Raw genomic sequence first — 17,050 nt, forward strand, 5'->3', positions numbered from 1 at the left:
GGGGTTCGCTCCCTTGCTTTGGAGCACAACATGGCCGTCTCAATGTCTTAACCAGTCTTCTCTGCCTCCTTCTCCACGTGATCTTCCTGCTCTTCCCTGTGCCTTGTGTGGGAGGTGGAGGTGGAGCCTACAGTCTGCGCAGGCAAGGCAAGCGCTCCATCTCCAGCCCTCTTCGTGTTTCCGTATCTATAAATGGCGGCCCGTGATTCCTACCGTCAGCCACTTGTGCGTCATGGCTTCAAGCTCACGGTTGCCTTTTGTTTTCTTCCTGATCCCTCAGAGTGGTGTTGGCTTTTTACCACGTATCCCGCTGCGTCCAATTTTCAAACATATTTCTCTGATAACATTTTTTTTTTTTTTTGAGGAAACAAACAAGATTGCAAACAAGCCAGGTGTAGTGGCTCAGGCCTTTAATCCCAGGCAGAGACTAGCCTGGTCTACACAGAGAGTTCCAGGCCAGCCAGAGTGACCCTGTCTTTGAAACAAACAACCCAACACCCCGCAAACACCTTGAGAACAGAAACCAACCGTGCTGCTGTTTTCTGCTTCTTAAGAGAATGAACAGCTTTCGCTTTCTCATCTAGTGGAAGGTACAAAGACAAAACAGAAGCTGACCAGCCAGTGCCCCAGTCCCTGAGGCCTCAGACATCTCAGATCCAGTCCTCTCCACTCAGATGTGCCCGGCCCTGCAGCATCATGCAGTGACTGGGGGTCACCCGGAGCTCAGTGTGCTACTCCCTCTTCGCCTGTCTTGATCCCCAGCGCCCAGCTTTCACTCTCCAAATCTCTTGGCCAAATTTACTGTTTTGCTGGGTCTCAATGTAGATGAGTTTTTAAAAAATAAATGGCTCAGGGAGCCGGGCGTGGTGGCGCACGCCTTTAAACCCAGCACTCAGGAGGCAGAGGCAGGCGGATCGTTGTGAATTCGAGGCCAGCCTGGTCTACAAAGTGAGTCCAGGATGGCCAAGGCTACACAGAGAAACCCTGTCTCGAAAAACAAAAAAAACAAAACAACAAAAAAAAAAAGTGGCTCAAGAGTCCTTTCTTGTTTTGGTTTTTTCGAGACAGGGTTTCTCTGTGTAGCCTTGGCTGTCCTGGACTCACTCTGTAGACTAGGCTGGCCTCAAACTCACAGCGATCCACCTGCCTCTGCCTCCCGAGTGCTGGGACTAAAGGCGTGCGCCACCACACCCGGCTGAATTATTTCTTTACTTTAGCTTCTCTGCTAGAACTAGGCTTCTTATACCCAAGTTCCAGCAATCTCCCTTTTCTGGCTATGTGAACTTGAACAAGGGTGTGTGTATGTGTGTGTGTGTGTGTGTGTGTGTGTGTGTGTGTGTGTGTGTGTGTGTATGAGAGAGAGAGAGAGAGAAAACAAAAGGAGTCGATACTTTTCTGAGTAAAGTCTCTCTTTCCACCATGTGGGTCCCTGGGATCACGCATCTTTGAGTTTGTTTGTTTTGGTTTTGGTTTTTCGAGATAGGGTTCATCTGTGTAGCCTTGGCTGTCCTAGACCTGCTGTGTAGACCAGGCTGGCCTTGAACTCACAGGGATCTCCCTGCCTCTGCCTCCCAAGTGCTGGGATTAAAGGTCTTTAGGCTTAACGGAAAGTATCTTTACCTGCTGAGCCATTTTGCCAACTCAAGTTGTGTCATCATCATCATCATTATTTTATGGTTTTCAAGACAGGGTTTCTCTGTAGCCCTAGCTGTCTTGGAGTTGCTTTGTAGACTAGGCTGGCCTTGAACTCACAGAGATCTGCCTGCCTCTGCCTCCCTGAGTGCTGGGTTACAGGTGTTTGTCACTGTGCCTGGCAGCCAGCTGACATAATCAAACCTCTTTACACCTTAGAGTTCGCCTTTGTAAGATGGAATAACAATACTACAATTATTTTTGAAACATGAGAATTAAATGGTCTGACACACCATTCTAACAGTGTTAGGCATCTCTTACCCTGCTTGTTGTAACCCTCACACTGTGACACCGGACAGAGCAGGACCTTTTCCACTAATGTATTTCGTAGCTGCTTTGACTAAGGGTTGAATGAACCTGAATGAGGGGACCTAGCCAGAGCCAAGTGGGGGTGAAGAAAACTGTATTTGTGTCCCCAAGGGGTTGTTGTAGGTCAAACAGCTGGAACAATCTGCCAGTCAGAGTTCCACTCCCAGGCTTTATCGCTAGGACTATAGGTAACGCATTCAGTGGACAATGCTGCCCTCTGGTGGAACAATCGGAACTGTCAGCCCAGTGCTTTGGATACTTGCCCTTTAGACATGAGTCCGGAACCAGGGACGGTAGGCAAATGCTGAACAGGTGAACAGCGAGCCTCGTCCCTTCTCCAAACCTTCCTAGGTTCACTTCTTCCCTTGACTTTTCTCAGGCGTGGTCCTTTATTTCATCCCTAGGTGTCTTTTCTGAGCTTCAGCATTCCAGACATAGTCATGAGAAGGGGACGCTAGTTGCTTTTTTTTTTCCTTTTCCTTAGGAAAAGAGTTGGAAGAGAGCAGAACATTAAGACTTTTGCTTGCTGGTGTGGTGGCGCGTGCCTGTAAGCCAAACAGTCAAGAAGCTGAAACAGGAGGATTGTTATAAGTCAAGGTTATCCCGGGCTACCTAGAGAGACCTTGTCACCAACCAACTAGCCCACTCACCCAGCCTTTCCTATCCTGGTTTGTGCCAACCCTGGCTTGGGTCCCAGTCCACTGTCCTGGTCTCCCTAGTAACTGCCTTCCTGATAGGGGGTGCCCTTTCTTAGGATGCCCAGGCAACCTCCAGACCCGCCTCCTTCAAGGTCCTGACTGGTTCATAGCAAATATGAGGCTGGTATTTAGGTTTGAAGCTTGTGAGCGTGTACAAGGGGAGGGAGCCAGCAGAGGGACAGAAATGCGTTCTTGGGTGTGCTGTCTGTTAAGAACCTTAGAAGCAATAACTTCTGCTCTTGGGAGTCTGTCACCAGTGCTCAAGCAGGGGCGCTTCTATGGGGCTGGGTGGGGTGAGCTTTTGGGTAAAGCCACCGTTTTTTTTGCCTCCTTTGAGTGCATTTCCTCAATCTTCCCACCCAAGTGTTACCCAGGCCCAACCCTGTTTACCTTCTGGTATTAGGGGCGGACAGGTCACAGTGGCGTGGTGGTACACAGGACTCCCTAATTCTGTCTCCTCTCTTCCTTTGCCCCCAAAAGCCTTATTTTGGGGTTAATGGCTTTATTCCTTCACACTTGGGTGCTTCCTTGGGTTTGGTGAAGAGGGTTAGAATGGCTGAATTTTAGTTGGGGGGAGAGGGTCCCCTGGAGGCTTACCTCCCTACTCCCTGGCCTTTCTGGTTTGTGCCTCTGAGGCTGTGGAGAGGCTTTTGGGGGCCTGGGGTGGAATGTTGGAGGAGTGAGCCCTTCCAAGGCCTCTGCCCACAAATGCTGCGGTCCCCAACAGGACCTTACTGTGTAATTATTGCCCCTTCCCACACATGGTCTCCAAACCCCACACTTATCTTGCGTGGGTCCCTTGGCAGTCCTTCTAACCTTTCTTAGCCTCTCTGAGAGAAGCTTGGGCCGAGAGAAAGGATCCAAAGAGCTTGTGTTAGGAGCTGTAGTGCTGGCCGTGGAGGTATAAAACCGTTTGGAGACTGTAGGAACCATTAGGGGTTGTGACTTCCTCTGCTCCGGCTGGCCAGCCCTGCAGAGAAGAACCTTCTCCACACTTCCAATCAACCTGCCCAAGCCTTCGTAGGGACTGTTAGCCCTCCACCTGTACCCTTTCCTTTTTTGTCTTTGGTTTCCCCAGGTAACCAAAGCCTTTCTTAAGATGTCCTCTTCCTTTCCAGGGCCTTGACGTCCTTACTTCAGGGCTCTCCAGGTGGGGTCTTCCAGCAGGGGGCGCCATATTCCTGGTCAAGGAGAAGGAGGGGGAGGGTGTTGGGCTTAGGGTTTTCCCTTCCAGGGGCATGGAGTGGCAGATGGGCTGATATGGGCCTGAGCTGTCAGATGAGAGCTGGTGAGAGGGCAGCTGGAGGCGGAGTTCCAAGGAGATCCAATCTCAGAGGGAAGTCAAGAGAGCACATGGCTGCAAAGATCAAAGTGGCTGCCTGGAAGTGTGTAGTGTGTGTTTGTGTGTGTGCGTGTGTGTATGTATGTGTGTGTGTGCATGTGTGTATGTATGTGTGTGTGTGCATGTGTGTATGTATGTGTGTGTGCGTGTGTGTATGTGTGCATGTGTGTATGTATGTGTGTGTGCATGTGTGTATGTATGTGTGTGTGTGCATGTGTGTGTGTATGTGTGTGTGCGTGCGTGTGTGTATGTGTGTGTGCATGTGTGTATGTATGTGTGTGTGCATGTGTGTATGTATGTGTGTGTGCATGTGTGTATGTGTTTGTGTGTGTGCGTGTGTGTGCGCATGTGTGTATGTATGTGTGTGTGCATGTGTGTATGTATGTGTGTGTGTGCATGTGTGTGTGCGTGCGTGTGTGTATGTGTGTGTGCATGTGTGTATGTATGTGTGTGCATGTGTGTATGTATGTGTGTGTGTGCATGTGTGTATGTATGTGTGTGTGCATGTGTGTATGTATGTGTGTGTGCGTGTGTGTATGTATGTGTGTGTGCATGTGTGTATGTGTTTGTGTGTGTGCGTGTGTGTATGTATGTGTGTGTGCATGTGTGTATGTATGTGTGTGTGTGCATGTGTGTGTGTATGTGTGTGTGTGCATGTGTGTATGTATGTGTGTGTGTGCATGTGTGTATGTGTGTGTGTGTGTGTATGTGTGTGTGTGTGTGTTTGAGGAGGACCTCTGCCTCTGCACTACCAGCATCACCTGCCCATTCTAACCCTAATACTTCATTGCTGGCTGTCTCACTGCTCTAGTACAACTGCAAAGGAACCAGAGCACTTTGATTACAGCCCCTAGCGTGCCCCTATAAAGCCCTCATTTTCTTGGCAACTGCTTTTGTTTGTTTGAAACAAGATCTCACTACGCAGCCTTTGCTGGTCTGGGACTCTCTAGGTAGATAAGGCTGGCCTCGAACTCACAGACATGCACATCTTAGGTATACTGACGTTCTCCTGGGCCCACCACCCTGTGCTGGGCAGCCCCCAGGACCCAGGGCCTCTCTCCAGTATGGACATCACCACATTGTAGTTTTGTCTGCATGTGCAGGCTGTAACCATCTCCTCCCCCCCCCCCCGAGACAGGGTTTCTCTGTGTAGCCTTGCTGTCCTGGACTCATTTCGTAGACCAGGCTGGCCTCGAACTCACAGCAATCTGCCTTACTCTGCCTTCCGAGTGCTGGGATTAAAGGCGTGTCCTTAGGATTTGAGCTACAGGAATGAGCCACCATTTGGAAGCTAGGAACAGAACCCAGATCCTTTAGGAGAGCAACGAGTGCTCTTGGCATCTGCGCTGTCTGTCCTGCCCTGTCTGTAAGCACTTTAAAGGGTTTTTATACACGGGCCGAGTGAGTGCACAAGTTCTTCCTCAGCTCCTGCCTAGTGTCCTTGGCTTTCAGTCCCAAGCATTAGACATAGTCACTAACAAAGCTGGGCGTGGTGATGCACACCTTTAACCCCAGCACTCAGGAGGCAGAGGCAGGTGGATCTCAGTGAGTTCGAGGCCAGCCTGATCTACAAAGAGAGTCCAGGACAGCCAGGGTGACACAGAGAAACCCTGTCTTGAAAAACAAAACCAAACCAAACAAAACAAAACAGAGTCACCAACAAACACTTAACTTTGCTTCTGTCTTGTTTGTTAAATGCTCACCCATGCCCTGTGTCAGGAGAAAGATGCAGGTGCCCTCTGCGTCTTTCCCCTAGGCGTCAGATCCCCTAGAGCTGTTGTGAGCTACCTAATGTGGGTGGGTGCTGGGGACTGAACACAGGTCCTCTGGAAGAGCAGTAAGTTCTCTCAACCACGGAGCCGCCTCTTCAGCCCATCAAAGCAGAGTTATTTATTTATTTATTTATTTATTTATTTATTTATTTATTTTCCAGACAGGGTTTCTCTGTGTAGCCCTGGCTGTCCTGGACTCATTTCGTAGACCAGGCTGGCCTTGAACTCACAGAGGTCCGCCTGCCTCTGCCTCCCGAGTGTTGGGATTAAAGGCATGTGCCACCATGCTGGCTATGGCTCACTCTAAGCCAGGCTGGCCTCAAACTCACAGAGACTTCAGCTTCTGGAGTTCTGGGATCAAAGACGTGTACCACCACTGCCTGTAAACAAAGTCATTTAATTCCCACAAGTCTAAAGATAATATGCTGGCCATAGTGGCGCACACCTTTGATCCCAGCACTTGGGAGGGAGGCAAAAGCAGGTAGGTGTCTGTGAGTTTGAACTCAACCTGGTCTACACAGTGAGTTCTAGGACTACATAGTGAGACCCTGTCTCAAAAGTAGAAACAAAACCAAAACCAAAAAAAAAAAATAAAAATAAAAAATAAAATGCTATAAAACTATTAATACTTCAAAGCGTTTTATTTTATTTATTTATTTATTTTTTTGAGACAGGGTTTCTCTGTGTAGCCTTGGCTGTTCTGGACTTGCTCTGTAGACCAGGCTGGCCTTGACCTCACAGCAATCCACTTGCCTCTGCCTCCCGAGTGCTGGGATTAAAGGTGTGTGCCACTGCACCTGAATAAAGCCTTTAGCTTTGAGACAATCTCAAGTAGCCCAAGCTGGTCTCAGACTCTCTTTGTAGTTGAGGATGACCTCTAAATCTTGATCCTCCTGCTGTCGTCTCCTACCTTCTGGGAGTACAGGCCTGGCCACCATGCCGTGTTTGTGCAGGGCTGTGGGTTGACCTTAGGCCTTCATGCATGACTGGCAAGCATTCCAGCAGCTGAGCCGCGTCCCCACCCCCTGTAAGTCGTTATTATTAGTGCTGGAGATTGGACATTGGGCCTCACGCCTGCCGGATGAGCACTTTCTTGCTGAATTGCAACCAGAGCAAAGCCTGTCCTCGCCCTCGGGGCTCCTTCTGTGATCCTCACAACTGCACTGTGAGGTAGCGGGGGAGGGGGGGCTGACGCTTTTCTGCCACCAGACTGAGCAAGAGTTTTGCCAAGGTCATGCCATTTGTGAGGTGACAGAACAAGGTTTCACTTCATGGTGTCTCTCTATCTTGGGGAGCACCCTGGTGGGGACAGCAATGGCGCCCTTACTGTTACCTGCACGTTAATTCTGAATGACGAGCTTTATCTCTCAGAGCCTCCATTTCCTCACCGTGAGGACAGAAGGGCATTGGGCAACGTGTCCTCTTGGGTAATGCAACGATCAAGAGATCTAGCCTTGCCTGTGAAACCTGGGGACAGTCACAGTGACTGGAGGCTTCCCTCTGCATCCCCAGACTCCACCAGCCAACAGAGCAAGGTGTGCTCCTCACTGGGAATCCACGTCAGGCTGTCTGGGGAGCTCTGCTGAGAGTGGTCTGTGAGCCCTTCTGCCAAGAGGACCTAGAGACAGACCTGCAGTCACAGCTCCGCCCTCAGCTTTGTTTTCACCTGTGCCTGCGCTCTGGGGGAGCGACCCTTATTAGTCAAGGATGGGGCTTCAAGATTCAAAACTCATCATAGGATTGGGTATGAACCAGAGGCCTGCATTCCAGCCCTCAGTCCTCCTCCTTTCTGGAGGAGTGGGTGGCCTTAGTAGTGGCACCTGCCTTGTGCTCTCTCAGTCTTTTTCTCCACTCCGCCTCATCCCTTTGCTGGAACACTGATGCTCCCTATGTAGCTTGGAGGAGAGCAGAGAGAGCTGCAGAGAAGCCTGGCTTTGCTTCATGTGAGGGAATGGGGGGGGGGGGCTGGGGGAGTCCCTACTCCCCAGTTTCTCTTCCAGGCACCGGAAGTGCAGCAGGCCAACTGCAGCAGCTTAGAGTCCACCCTGGATGGCACCTTCTGAAGGGACAAGGCTGGGGGCAGGCCCATCCCCATTCAGAGGCCCCCTCTGCCTTAGAGGGTTGACTTTCCAGGCTGTAGGATAAGATTATTGTTTTTGGCCAGGCAGTGGTGTCACATGCCTTTAATCCCAGCGCTTGGGAGGCAGAGGCAGGCGGATCGCTGTGAGTTCGAGGCCAGCCTGGTCTACAAAGTGAGTCCAAGATGGCCAAGGCTACACAGAGAAACCTTGTCTCAAAAAAACAAAAAAAAACAACAACAACAAAAAAAGAAAAACCAAAAAAAAAAAAAAAAAATTATTTTTGGTGCTATTGGTACTAAACTTTGCCATTTTTACTTTTTTTGTGTCTGGAGGTTTGAGACAAGGTTTCTCTGTGTAACAGCTCTGGTTGTCCTGGAACTTACTTTGTAGGCCAGGCTGGCGTTGAACTCACAGAGATCTGCCTGCCTCTGTTGGGATTAAAGGTGTGTGCCAACAAAGCAGGCCAGGGCTTCTTTTGTTTCTGCTGTTTGGGCTGTGCCTCACAGATCAGCTGGGGCGTGAAGCTATGGCCAACTGTTCTGTCTCCGCCTTCCATCTTGCCATCGGAGTGCTGGAATTGTGGGTACCTGCTAATGAGAATGACTTCTTAAAAAAAAAAAATGATTTTGAGACAGGGTAGCCTTGGCTGTCTTAGAACTCACTCTGTAGATCTCAGGCTGGTCTTCAACACATGGAGATCCCTCTGCCTCTGCCTCCCAAGTGCTGGGACTAAATGTGGGCGCCACCACTGTCTGGCTGAGGGAGACTTTACAGAGCAAGAGTGCTAGGTACTGTGGAGAATTACCCAGCCCCGCCCCATGGGAACACCAGAAGTAGGGCTAGTGCCAGCCGCAGCAAATGCCTGAGAATGACTTCCCCCTCCCTCCCCAAGACAGGGTCTCTCTGTGTAGCCTTGGCTGTCCTGACTCACTTTGTAGACCAGGCTGGCCTCGACCGCACAGCGATCTGCCTGCCTCTGCCTCCTGAGTGTGCACCACCACCGCCTGGCCTGAGAATGACTTTTTAAGTGTGAGTTTTGTGTTCAGATTCAAGTCTTCAGGGTCATGTATCCAGGGTCTTGTCTGCCAAGCCATCTGTTTATCTCATTTGCAGTATATTTTAAGGTAGAGTTAAGTGGGTTTAAATAATTAATATTTTATGACCAGTACATCATTGATCATCAGGAATTTTTTAAAAAGAGATTTATTATGTCTACAATATTGCATCAGATCACATTATAGATGACTGTGAGCCACCATGTGGTTGCTAGGGATTGAACTCAGAACCTCTCTCTGAGCCATCTCTCCAGCCCCGTCAAGAATTTATTTATTTATTTTTTGTTTGGTTTTGTTTTTGGTTTTTCGAGACAGGGTTTCTCTGTGTAGCCTTGGCTGTCCCAGACTCACTTGGTAGAACAGGCTGGCCTTGAACTCACAGCGATCCGCCTGCCTTTGCCTCCCTGAGGGCTGGGATTAAAGGCGTGCCCACCACACCCGGCCTAAGAATTTTTAAAAAAAGTATTTTAAGTATGAAAATGTGGCCTGAGTGTGTGTCTTAGTACTGGGTGTAGTGCGTGCCATGCCTGGGGTGTTCAGATCCTCTGGGACTGGGGTTATTCGTGATTGTGAGCTGTCATGTGGGAGCTGGGAAACAAATCTGGCTTCACTGTAAGAGCAGCCATCGAGCTTAGCTGCCCAGCCATTGCTTCAGCCCCAAACTCCTCAACTCTCCATCTCTTCTTTGAGTATCTGTAAACACATTACCTCACACCAGCCCCTCACAACACCAGCCATCTTCTTCTGTAGGAGTCTGGCTACCCAGCACTTCCCCTCTGGTCTCTGATCTCCTGCTCTCTCCTGCTTCTCCAGTTGCTGCCACTGCTGTGCATTTGTGGTGGCCTGCCCTAGCCCTACTTCTGGTGTTCCCCTGGGGGGTGGAGGATGGGGTGGGGTAGGGGTGGGGGTAGGTGGGGGTTGGGGTGGGGTGAGGGTGGGGTGGGGGTAGGTGGAGGTGTGGGGGTGTGGGTGGGGTGGGGGTAGGGGTGAGGGTTGGGGTGAGTAATTCCCTTCATCTTCACAACAGCTCTCCCCCTGCTCACTGGGCTATGTCCACTTCTTCCTTTTGCCCCTTGGCCCCAGAACGGTGCTCCTGACACAGTGCAGGAGACCGCACCACCAACCGGGTGCCACCAGCTTGCTTCTCACCCAAAGTGACCTCTTCATGCTACCTGGCACCCGTGGCTCTTGCTGTTCTGAAAGCTTCCCTGGGCTCCTTTCCATTTCTTGTTTATTTTATTTTATTTTATTATTATTATTTTTTAACCTGTCCCCTGTGTAAGGGATGAGCAAGGGCTTTAGGCTTTCACAACCTCCAACTCTTTGTGGGTACACCCACCGCATGGCCATCTTGAACTTCCCGCCCTTGGTACCCATCGCTTTTCTTGGGTGATGCTCCCATCCTCTCTCTTGTAGATGATCTGGGTTCAAATTCTAAGATAGGCAGGGTGTGGTGGCATTCACCTTTAGGGCCAGCACTCAAGAGGCAGGTGGGGCTCTGTGAATTTGAGGCCAGCCTGGTCTACATGGTGAGTTCCGGGACAGCCAGAGCTACATAGACAGACCTTGTCATAAAAAAATAAAAAATAAAAAAATAAAAAAAAAAAAAAGAAAGAAAGAAAGAAAAGAAAAGCAAGCAAAAGTGTCTAAGACACTGGGAATGTTACTGCACATTGTCAAGCCAGTTTTTTCACCTATGAAACAGAAAAGAGGCCAGCAGGTGAGGGCACTTGCCTTGAGGTAGGCTTTTGATCCCTAGAAGCCGCAAGATGGAAGGAGAGACTGTTTCCTAGAAGCCGTCCTCACACACACACACACACACACACACACACACACACACACACACACACTATAAACAAAAGTGAAACAGGAATGACTTCAAAAGAGAATTGACCCTTGGGGAAGAGGGGAAGGCTCTGCCAGTCCTCGCTGTCCATTTAGTCTCTTAGTCCCATCACAGGCTACTTCCACCTGTTTCTTTTTCTTTTCTTTTCTTTTTTTGGTTTTTTTGAGACAGGGTTTTTCTGTGTATCCCTGGCTGTCCTGGACTTGCTTTGTAGACCAGGCTGGGCTCGAACTCACAGCAATCCGCCTGCCTCTGTCTCCCGAGTGCTGGGATTACAGGAGTATGCCACCATGGCCCAGCTCCTGTAGGATTTCTTTAAAATATATTGTTGTTGTTTTGAGACAGAGTTTCTTTGTGTAGCCTTGGCTGTCCTGGACTCACTTTGTAGACCAGGCTGGCCTCGAACTCACAGCGATCCGCCTGCCTCTGTCTCCCGAGTGCTGGGATTAAAGGCGTGCGCCACCACACCCAGCAAGAGACTGATTTTCTTGCATTATCATTTCACTATCAAAGCTAGCCAATTTTATTTTTACTCTCCCTTCCCCCTTCGGTGGAGATGAAATCCAGAGCCTTGAACATAACGAAGTGTTGCAGCACCAAGACACTCCCCTCCAAGCCTAATAAACTACTGTTATGTCTAATTCCCATTTGCCATCCCTGAAGCCAAGTTTGCCCTTTAATCACCAAGGTGGCCCTGGAGAATAGCGCCCAGCCCTGAGGAACCCACTGGCTCCCTGAGCTCCTGCGGCTCACCAGGAGTTTCTGCCGTCTGGATAGAACGTGGTTCTGCCTTCTGACAGAGGACAGATCTACTCTCTCTTGCTGCCCCACGCCCAGCATAGGCCTAGTGGTTAGTGGAAGCACAATAAGAAAACTCATGAATACTCCTCTCTTTGGCCTCTTGACTCCTCCTCCATATCCTGCCGAGATAAGGGAGAGCCAGGTCTGGCCCGTGCCTGGTGTAGTCTGCAGGGAGCAGGGCGGGCAGAGGGCATAACTCAAGAAACTGCTTCTCAGCCCAGATGATTGCCTTATCTCTGCATTTCTTTTATAGTGGATTTACATTGTGTGGGAAGCAGACGAAGTCCTGAATGGGGTGTGTTCCTGAGCTGAGTGTGTACAAAGAAGCGTGCTGAGTTTCTGCGTTGCATGCTGGTGCTTCTCCACCAGGGTACACGCGGGCTGCCCGACCTCAGCATTTCTGTAGGCGTGTCTGTCCTGTCTTCACTCCCTCCTCACCCCCTGTCAGGCTTCCAGGACTCAAGCTGTGCTGGCTGAGGCAACTTTGTTCAGGGTTGTTTTTTTTTTTTTTCTTTTCACTTTTCGAGACAGGGTTTCTCTGTGGAGTCCTTCTTTTAGAGCTTGCTTTGTAGATCAGGCTGGCCTCAAAGACATCCGCCTGCCTCTGCCTCCTGAGTGCTGGGATCACAGGCGTGTGCCACCAGTGCCTGGATTTATCATGGCATCTCAAAACATGAATATTTACCCTCTGCTTTCTTTTCCTTTCCACATCCCTCATAATAATTCTCCATGTACTTTCACGTCCTTCTAAAAAGCCGCTCCAGAGTCCACACAGAAGAGACAACACGTGATGTCTGTCTTTGTAAGACATGAGGACACTCATGCTGCCTCTCTCTGTGTGCCTATGTATGTGTGTGAGGTCAGGAAAGGACGTTGGTGTCCTGCCTTGTCACTTCCCACCTTGTTGCCTTGAGACAGGGTCTTTTACTGAACTTAGAGTAAGGCTGATTGGCCAGCAAGTCCCAGTGATCCTCCTGTCTCTACCCTCTTAAGAGTGGGGCCACTCCTGATTTTATAATGTGGGTCCTTGGATCAGAACTCACATCTTTATATGGATTTTTTATTTTTAAAATTTTTCGAGACAGGGTTGCTCTGTGTTATCTTGGCTGTCCTGGACTCACTTTGTAAACCAGGCTGGCCTCGAACTCATAGTAATCCTCTGCCTCCTGAGTGCTGGGATTAAAGGCGTGCACCACCACGCCTGGCTTCCTTTATGTGGATTTGAATTTTTGATCCTCTTGCTTAAAGTTTGAAAGTGTGTCTGTTGTGGTGGCCCATTCGGTGTCCTAGCACTGCAGAGCCAGAGGCTGAGGAGGCAGAAAGGGAGAGAGGCAGAGGCAGCTCTGAGTTTGAGGCCAGCCTGGTGAACAGACCAATTTCCAGGACAGCCAGGGCTATACAAAAACAACAACAACCAAAAAAACCCCCTATTCTCAAAAAACAAAAACAACAAACAAGAATCGCAAGTGCTGGGGTTAGACACATGTACCACCAGGCCTGGCTTTTGTTCTGATTGCTTCTTTGTGCACATTTGTCTTCCCTTCAGACTAAGGAAGAGGCAGAAGGAGCTGTTGTGAAAAGGACAGAGCTCAGGCTAGGAGCGTGAAGACTGGCCCCGTCGTAGCTTTTCACAACAGCTCCTTCTGGGACCCACCAGTGGCACAAGGGAGGGGGCGTCCCTGACTATGGCCTTCACCTGGCTTTGCCATCTCCAGCCTTGGTGGCCTCTCACATCTCCACTAACCACTGGCTAATCCAGGAACAAGGGCGCGCAGACTTTGTTAATCGTTCCCTAGAAGGCGGCTCTGACGTGTTGTGATGGACGTGAGAAACGGTTCTGGACAAGGGCTTCCTCCGGGTTTTCCCAGCTCAGGAGTTCCAGAAAATGGAGAAGTCAGGGCCAGAAAACCCTAGGCTAGAACGATAGGACACTCCCAGCGCTTTCTGGAAGTTTATTCTGGCCCCACCCAACAACCTACAGCTTTCTGCGGGCTTGGGAACCTGCGACAGGGGAGTGCGTGGTGGGTTCTCGGTGCGGGTGGAGGAGGGCAGCCGAAGAGCATTTTGACACTTTGCCTCAGTTCTGCCGCCCTCCGTCCTCTGGGCTCTTACTCGCCTACTCAGCGTTCCTGACCCACAGAGAACCAGAAAGGCCCGAGGAACCTTCCGCATAGGGGGGCCACGTGGCCCTATCTGGGCCGGGGGCTCGCCTCCCCCCCAGCTAGCTCCTAGTGACTCAGGCCGCAGCTGTTCCCGCGTCACATGAGGGAGGCTGGCGGCCACCCCGAGGGGGAGGGGGCTGGCCGGAGCCGGGGCGGGGCCGCGCGGCAGGCGGGGCGCGAGCGGGGGGCACGGGAGACAGCGGCCGAGGCGCGGCGGGAGAGCATCGAGGAGCGTCCGGAGCACAGGTGAGGCTGGGGGACCCCCTCATTCCCCGGGGACGCGCGCGCGCGGGGGGCGCACGGTGCCCAGTTCCCCCCCTTCCCCCCCTCCCAGAGCAGTCTCGCGCTCCGTGTCGCCGCCCCGCTCGGCCCTCGAGCAACTTTGCCTCGAAGTTCGCGACGCCCGCGGGGCGCCGGAGGGCAGGCTCGCGCCCCGGGCCGGCGCGGGTCGAGTTCCCTCGGTGCGTGCCGGGGTCCCGAGCTCCATGACGCGCGCCCCCACCCCCGGGTCTGGCCACCGCGGAGGGGGCAGGGAGACGTGGATCTGACCGCGGGTTCCGGGTGGGAGGGGCCGCGATGGGGGCCGCGCAGGGAAGGCTGCGAGGGCCGGCGGGGAGCTGCCGCTCCGGCGCCCCCTCCGCCTGTTCTGATCCTCGCGCTCTCCGCGGCCCGCCCCAGGCCCAGCAGCCATGGCGGTGGAAGGAGGAATGAAGTGTGTCAAGTTCTTACTCTACGTTCTTCTGCTGGCCTTTTGCGTGAGTCGAGTGGGAAGGGGACGGGGCACGCCGGCGGGGAGCCTTGGAGCGGGAGCCGGGACGGGGTTGGGTGAGGGACCCGGGAACGACTGCAGCTGGAGGCCAGATGTGGAAAGAAAAGCACGGGGAAAGGGCCAGAGACAGAGCACCCTCCTCCCTCCAGCTTTCTGGGACCTCTGGGCAGAGTTTGAACCGGGAATGGCCACCTTAGACGGACAGCACCCCAACCAACCCCCTTCTGGCCCTTCCTGTCTGGTGACCCAACCATTTGTGATACGGGGTAGTGGGGCAACCTGCCAACGGTCAGATGGTATCGCCACCGTGCTGCCCCCTCTCCTCACTCTGTTGATTCATCTCTGCCCTCTCATCTACTAGGGGGAGGAAGGGCTCTGTCCATCTTTCATTTGCCCCTGCCCTGGGAAGCCGCTGTTGGTCCAGAAAGGGGCCACTCTTAACCTCCTCTCTCCGCTCCCTGGCCTGGCTGACCCTAGGGCCATAGTCACGGGAGTGAGGGGCAGTTCTGAGAGAGAGTGTAGCTGAGAGTTCGTAGGGAGTAATGCACATCCTGGGCCCAAGAGCTGTTTAAAGGAAGGCATGCCGCCCCCTGATACTTAGCCTTCACTGTGGGGCAAGGATGGGCAGACTTCCTTTTCCATAGCCAGTGTTTCCTGGAGGTGTAAGAAACTGTGTTCCGGGTGGGGGTGGATCCGACCTCACCCTCACCTTTCCCCCCCAGGCCTGCGCAGTGGGATTGATTACCATTGGTGTAGCAGTTCAGCTTGCCTTGAACCAGACCATCACCCAGGCGGCTACTCCTAGCTCCCTGTTACCCGTGATCATCATCGCAGTGGGGACCTTCCTCTTCCTGGTGGCCTTTGTGGGCTGCTGTGGGGCTTGCAAGGAGAACTACTGTCTTATGATTACAGTGAGTGGGGGTGTGGGACCCATGTGACTCCCGGGACTACCAGAGGGCATTTCTGTGGCGAGGCGGGTGGGCGAAGCACACCAGGAGTGTCCCAGGAAGTGACTGGGTCAGAGCAAGCGCTTTCTTGTTTTTTTTTTTTTTTTTTTTTTTTTTTTTTTTTGGTTTTTTCGAGACAGGGTTTCTCTGTCTGGCCTTGGCCATCCTGGACTCACTTTGTAGACCAGGCTGGCCTCAAACTCACAGCGATCCGCCTGCCTCTGCCTCCCAAGTGCTGGGATTAAAGGCGTGCCCCACCACGCCCGGCTAAGAGCAAGCGCTTTCAATCCAGACTTCAAACCCAACTCGCTTCTGTCCTGTCCTCTTGCAGTTTGCCACCTTCCTCTGTCTAATCATGTTTGTGGAGGTGGCTGTGGCGATTACTGGCTATGTGTTTAGAGACAAGGTAAGCGGCGGCGGGAAGGCGGTGGGGGGGGGGACAGAGGGGGAGAGAGGGGGATGGGGGGGGAAGCCCTCTCTCAGGCTGCTAGGGCCTGAAGTTTGCGCTCCACACCGTGATTCCCTACTCTCAGGTGATGTCGGAGTTTAATAAAAGCCTGAACAAGCACATGCAGGATTACCTTAAAGACAACAGCACAGCTCAAGCTGTGGACAAATGGCAGAAGCAAGTGAGTGGGCCGGCTGGGAAGAGGGGCGGGATGGGTGGAAGGTTCTCATCTCTGGATCAACGTGGAGGGCCCATTTAGCAGCGTCTCCTTCCGCCCCTCCTCCTTCCCCTAGTTTCAGTGCTGTGGGGCCACCAACTACACAGATTGGGAGACAATACCGGGCATGTCCAAGGACCGCGTCCCCGATTCTTGCTGCATCAACGTCACTGCAGGCTGTGGAAATGACTTCAAGGTGTCCACCATCTATACCCAGGTAGGGGAGAAGACGTCAGAGGAAGGGGACTTGGGAAATGGCTCCGGAAGTGGGGAGAGGTGCCCATGGGATCGGGCTTGGGAGAAGCGGGGGTGGGTGGGCAGAAGGTCCAGAAGAGAGGTGAGGGGGGGGTGGGGATGAGGGGTGGGGGAGGTCAGTAGGGAGCTTCTTCCTGTTGGTATCCACGCTTGCCTCTTTCCTTCAGGGCTGCTTGGAGAAAATAGGGGTCTGGCTGAGGAAGAATATATTGCTGGTGGCTGCGGCAGCCCTGGGCATTGCTTTTGTGGAGGTGAGAAAGGCTGTGGGCTGCGGTCTCTGGGAAGCAGGAGGCACTAGCTGGCCTGGGAACAGCGGTCCTTGGGTGGGCTGAGGAACCTTGCACCCTGCCTTCTCCCCACCCTCACTTCCGCCTCTCCCGTTAGATCCTGGGAATCGTCTTCTCCTGCTGCCTGGTGAAGAGTATCCGAAGCGGCTACGAAGTAATGTAGCGGGGTCTGGTCCCTTCCGCCTCTTCATCTAAGGGAGTGGATTCTCCGGGGTTTTCAATTAAACGGATTATTTTTTCAGACCTAAAAAGGAGCCTCAGTTTGTCTTAGAGTGATGGACAGCCTCCCTTTCTTTCCCTTCTCCTTGTCCCTGCCCTGGGAACTGGCAGGCATATTTAGGCTGGGTTTGGAGAACGGAGTATTTTTTT

General features: G+C 52.2%; 1 protein-coding gene across 1 annotated transcript; it reads left to right on the forward strand.

Annotated features, from left to right (window-relative positions):
- Positions 1-13,922: 13,922 nt before the first annotated feature.
- Positions 13,923-16,932, forward strand: Cd63 (CD63 molecule). Its single transcript, XM_051170679.1, has 8 exons — positions 13,923-14,004; positions 14,437-14,513; positions 15,250-15,438; positions 15,806-15,880; positions 16,008-16,103; positions 16,216-16,356; positions 16,562-16,645; positions 16,779-16,932. Exons 2-8 carry the CDS (start codon positions 14,448-14,450, stop codon positions 16,842-16,844), a joined length of 717 nt encoding a protein of 238 aa, XP_051026636.1. The 5' UTR covers positions 13,923-14,004; positions 14,437-14,447; the 3' UTR covers positions 16,845-16,932.
- The last annotated feature ends 118 nt before the right edge of the window (positions 16,933-17,050 follow it).

The sequence above is a fragment of the Acomys russatus genome, chromosome 28, assembly GCF_903995435.1.
Source record: "Acomys russatus chromosome 28, mAcoRus1.1, whole genome shotgun sequence".
Lineage (NCBI taxonomy): Eukaryota > Metazoa > Chordata > Mammalia > Rodentia > Muridae > Acomys > Acomys russatus.

What these genes read in the sequence shown, in the direction of transcription:
- Cd63 (XM_051170679.1), top strand. Translation starts at nt 14,448, where the DNA reads ATGGCGGTGGAAGGAGGAATGAAGTGTGTCAAGTTCTTACTCTACGTT. An exon ending in ACTACTGTCTTATGATTACA is followed by an intron (nt 15,439 to 15,805) that starts GTGAGTGGGGGT and finishes GTCCTCTTGCAG; the next exon opens with TTTGCCACCTTCCTCTGTCT. An exon ending in TGGACAAATGGCAGAAGCAA is followed by an intron (nt 16,104 to 16,215) that starts GTGAGTGGGCCG and finishes TCCTTCCCCTAG; the next exon opens with TTTCAGTGCTGTGGGGCCAC.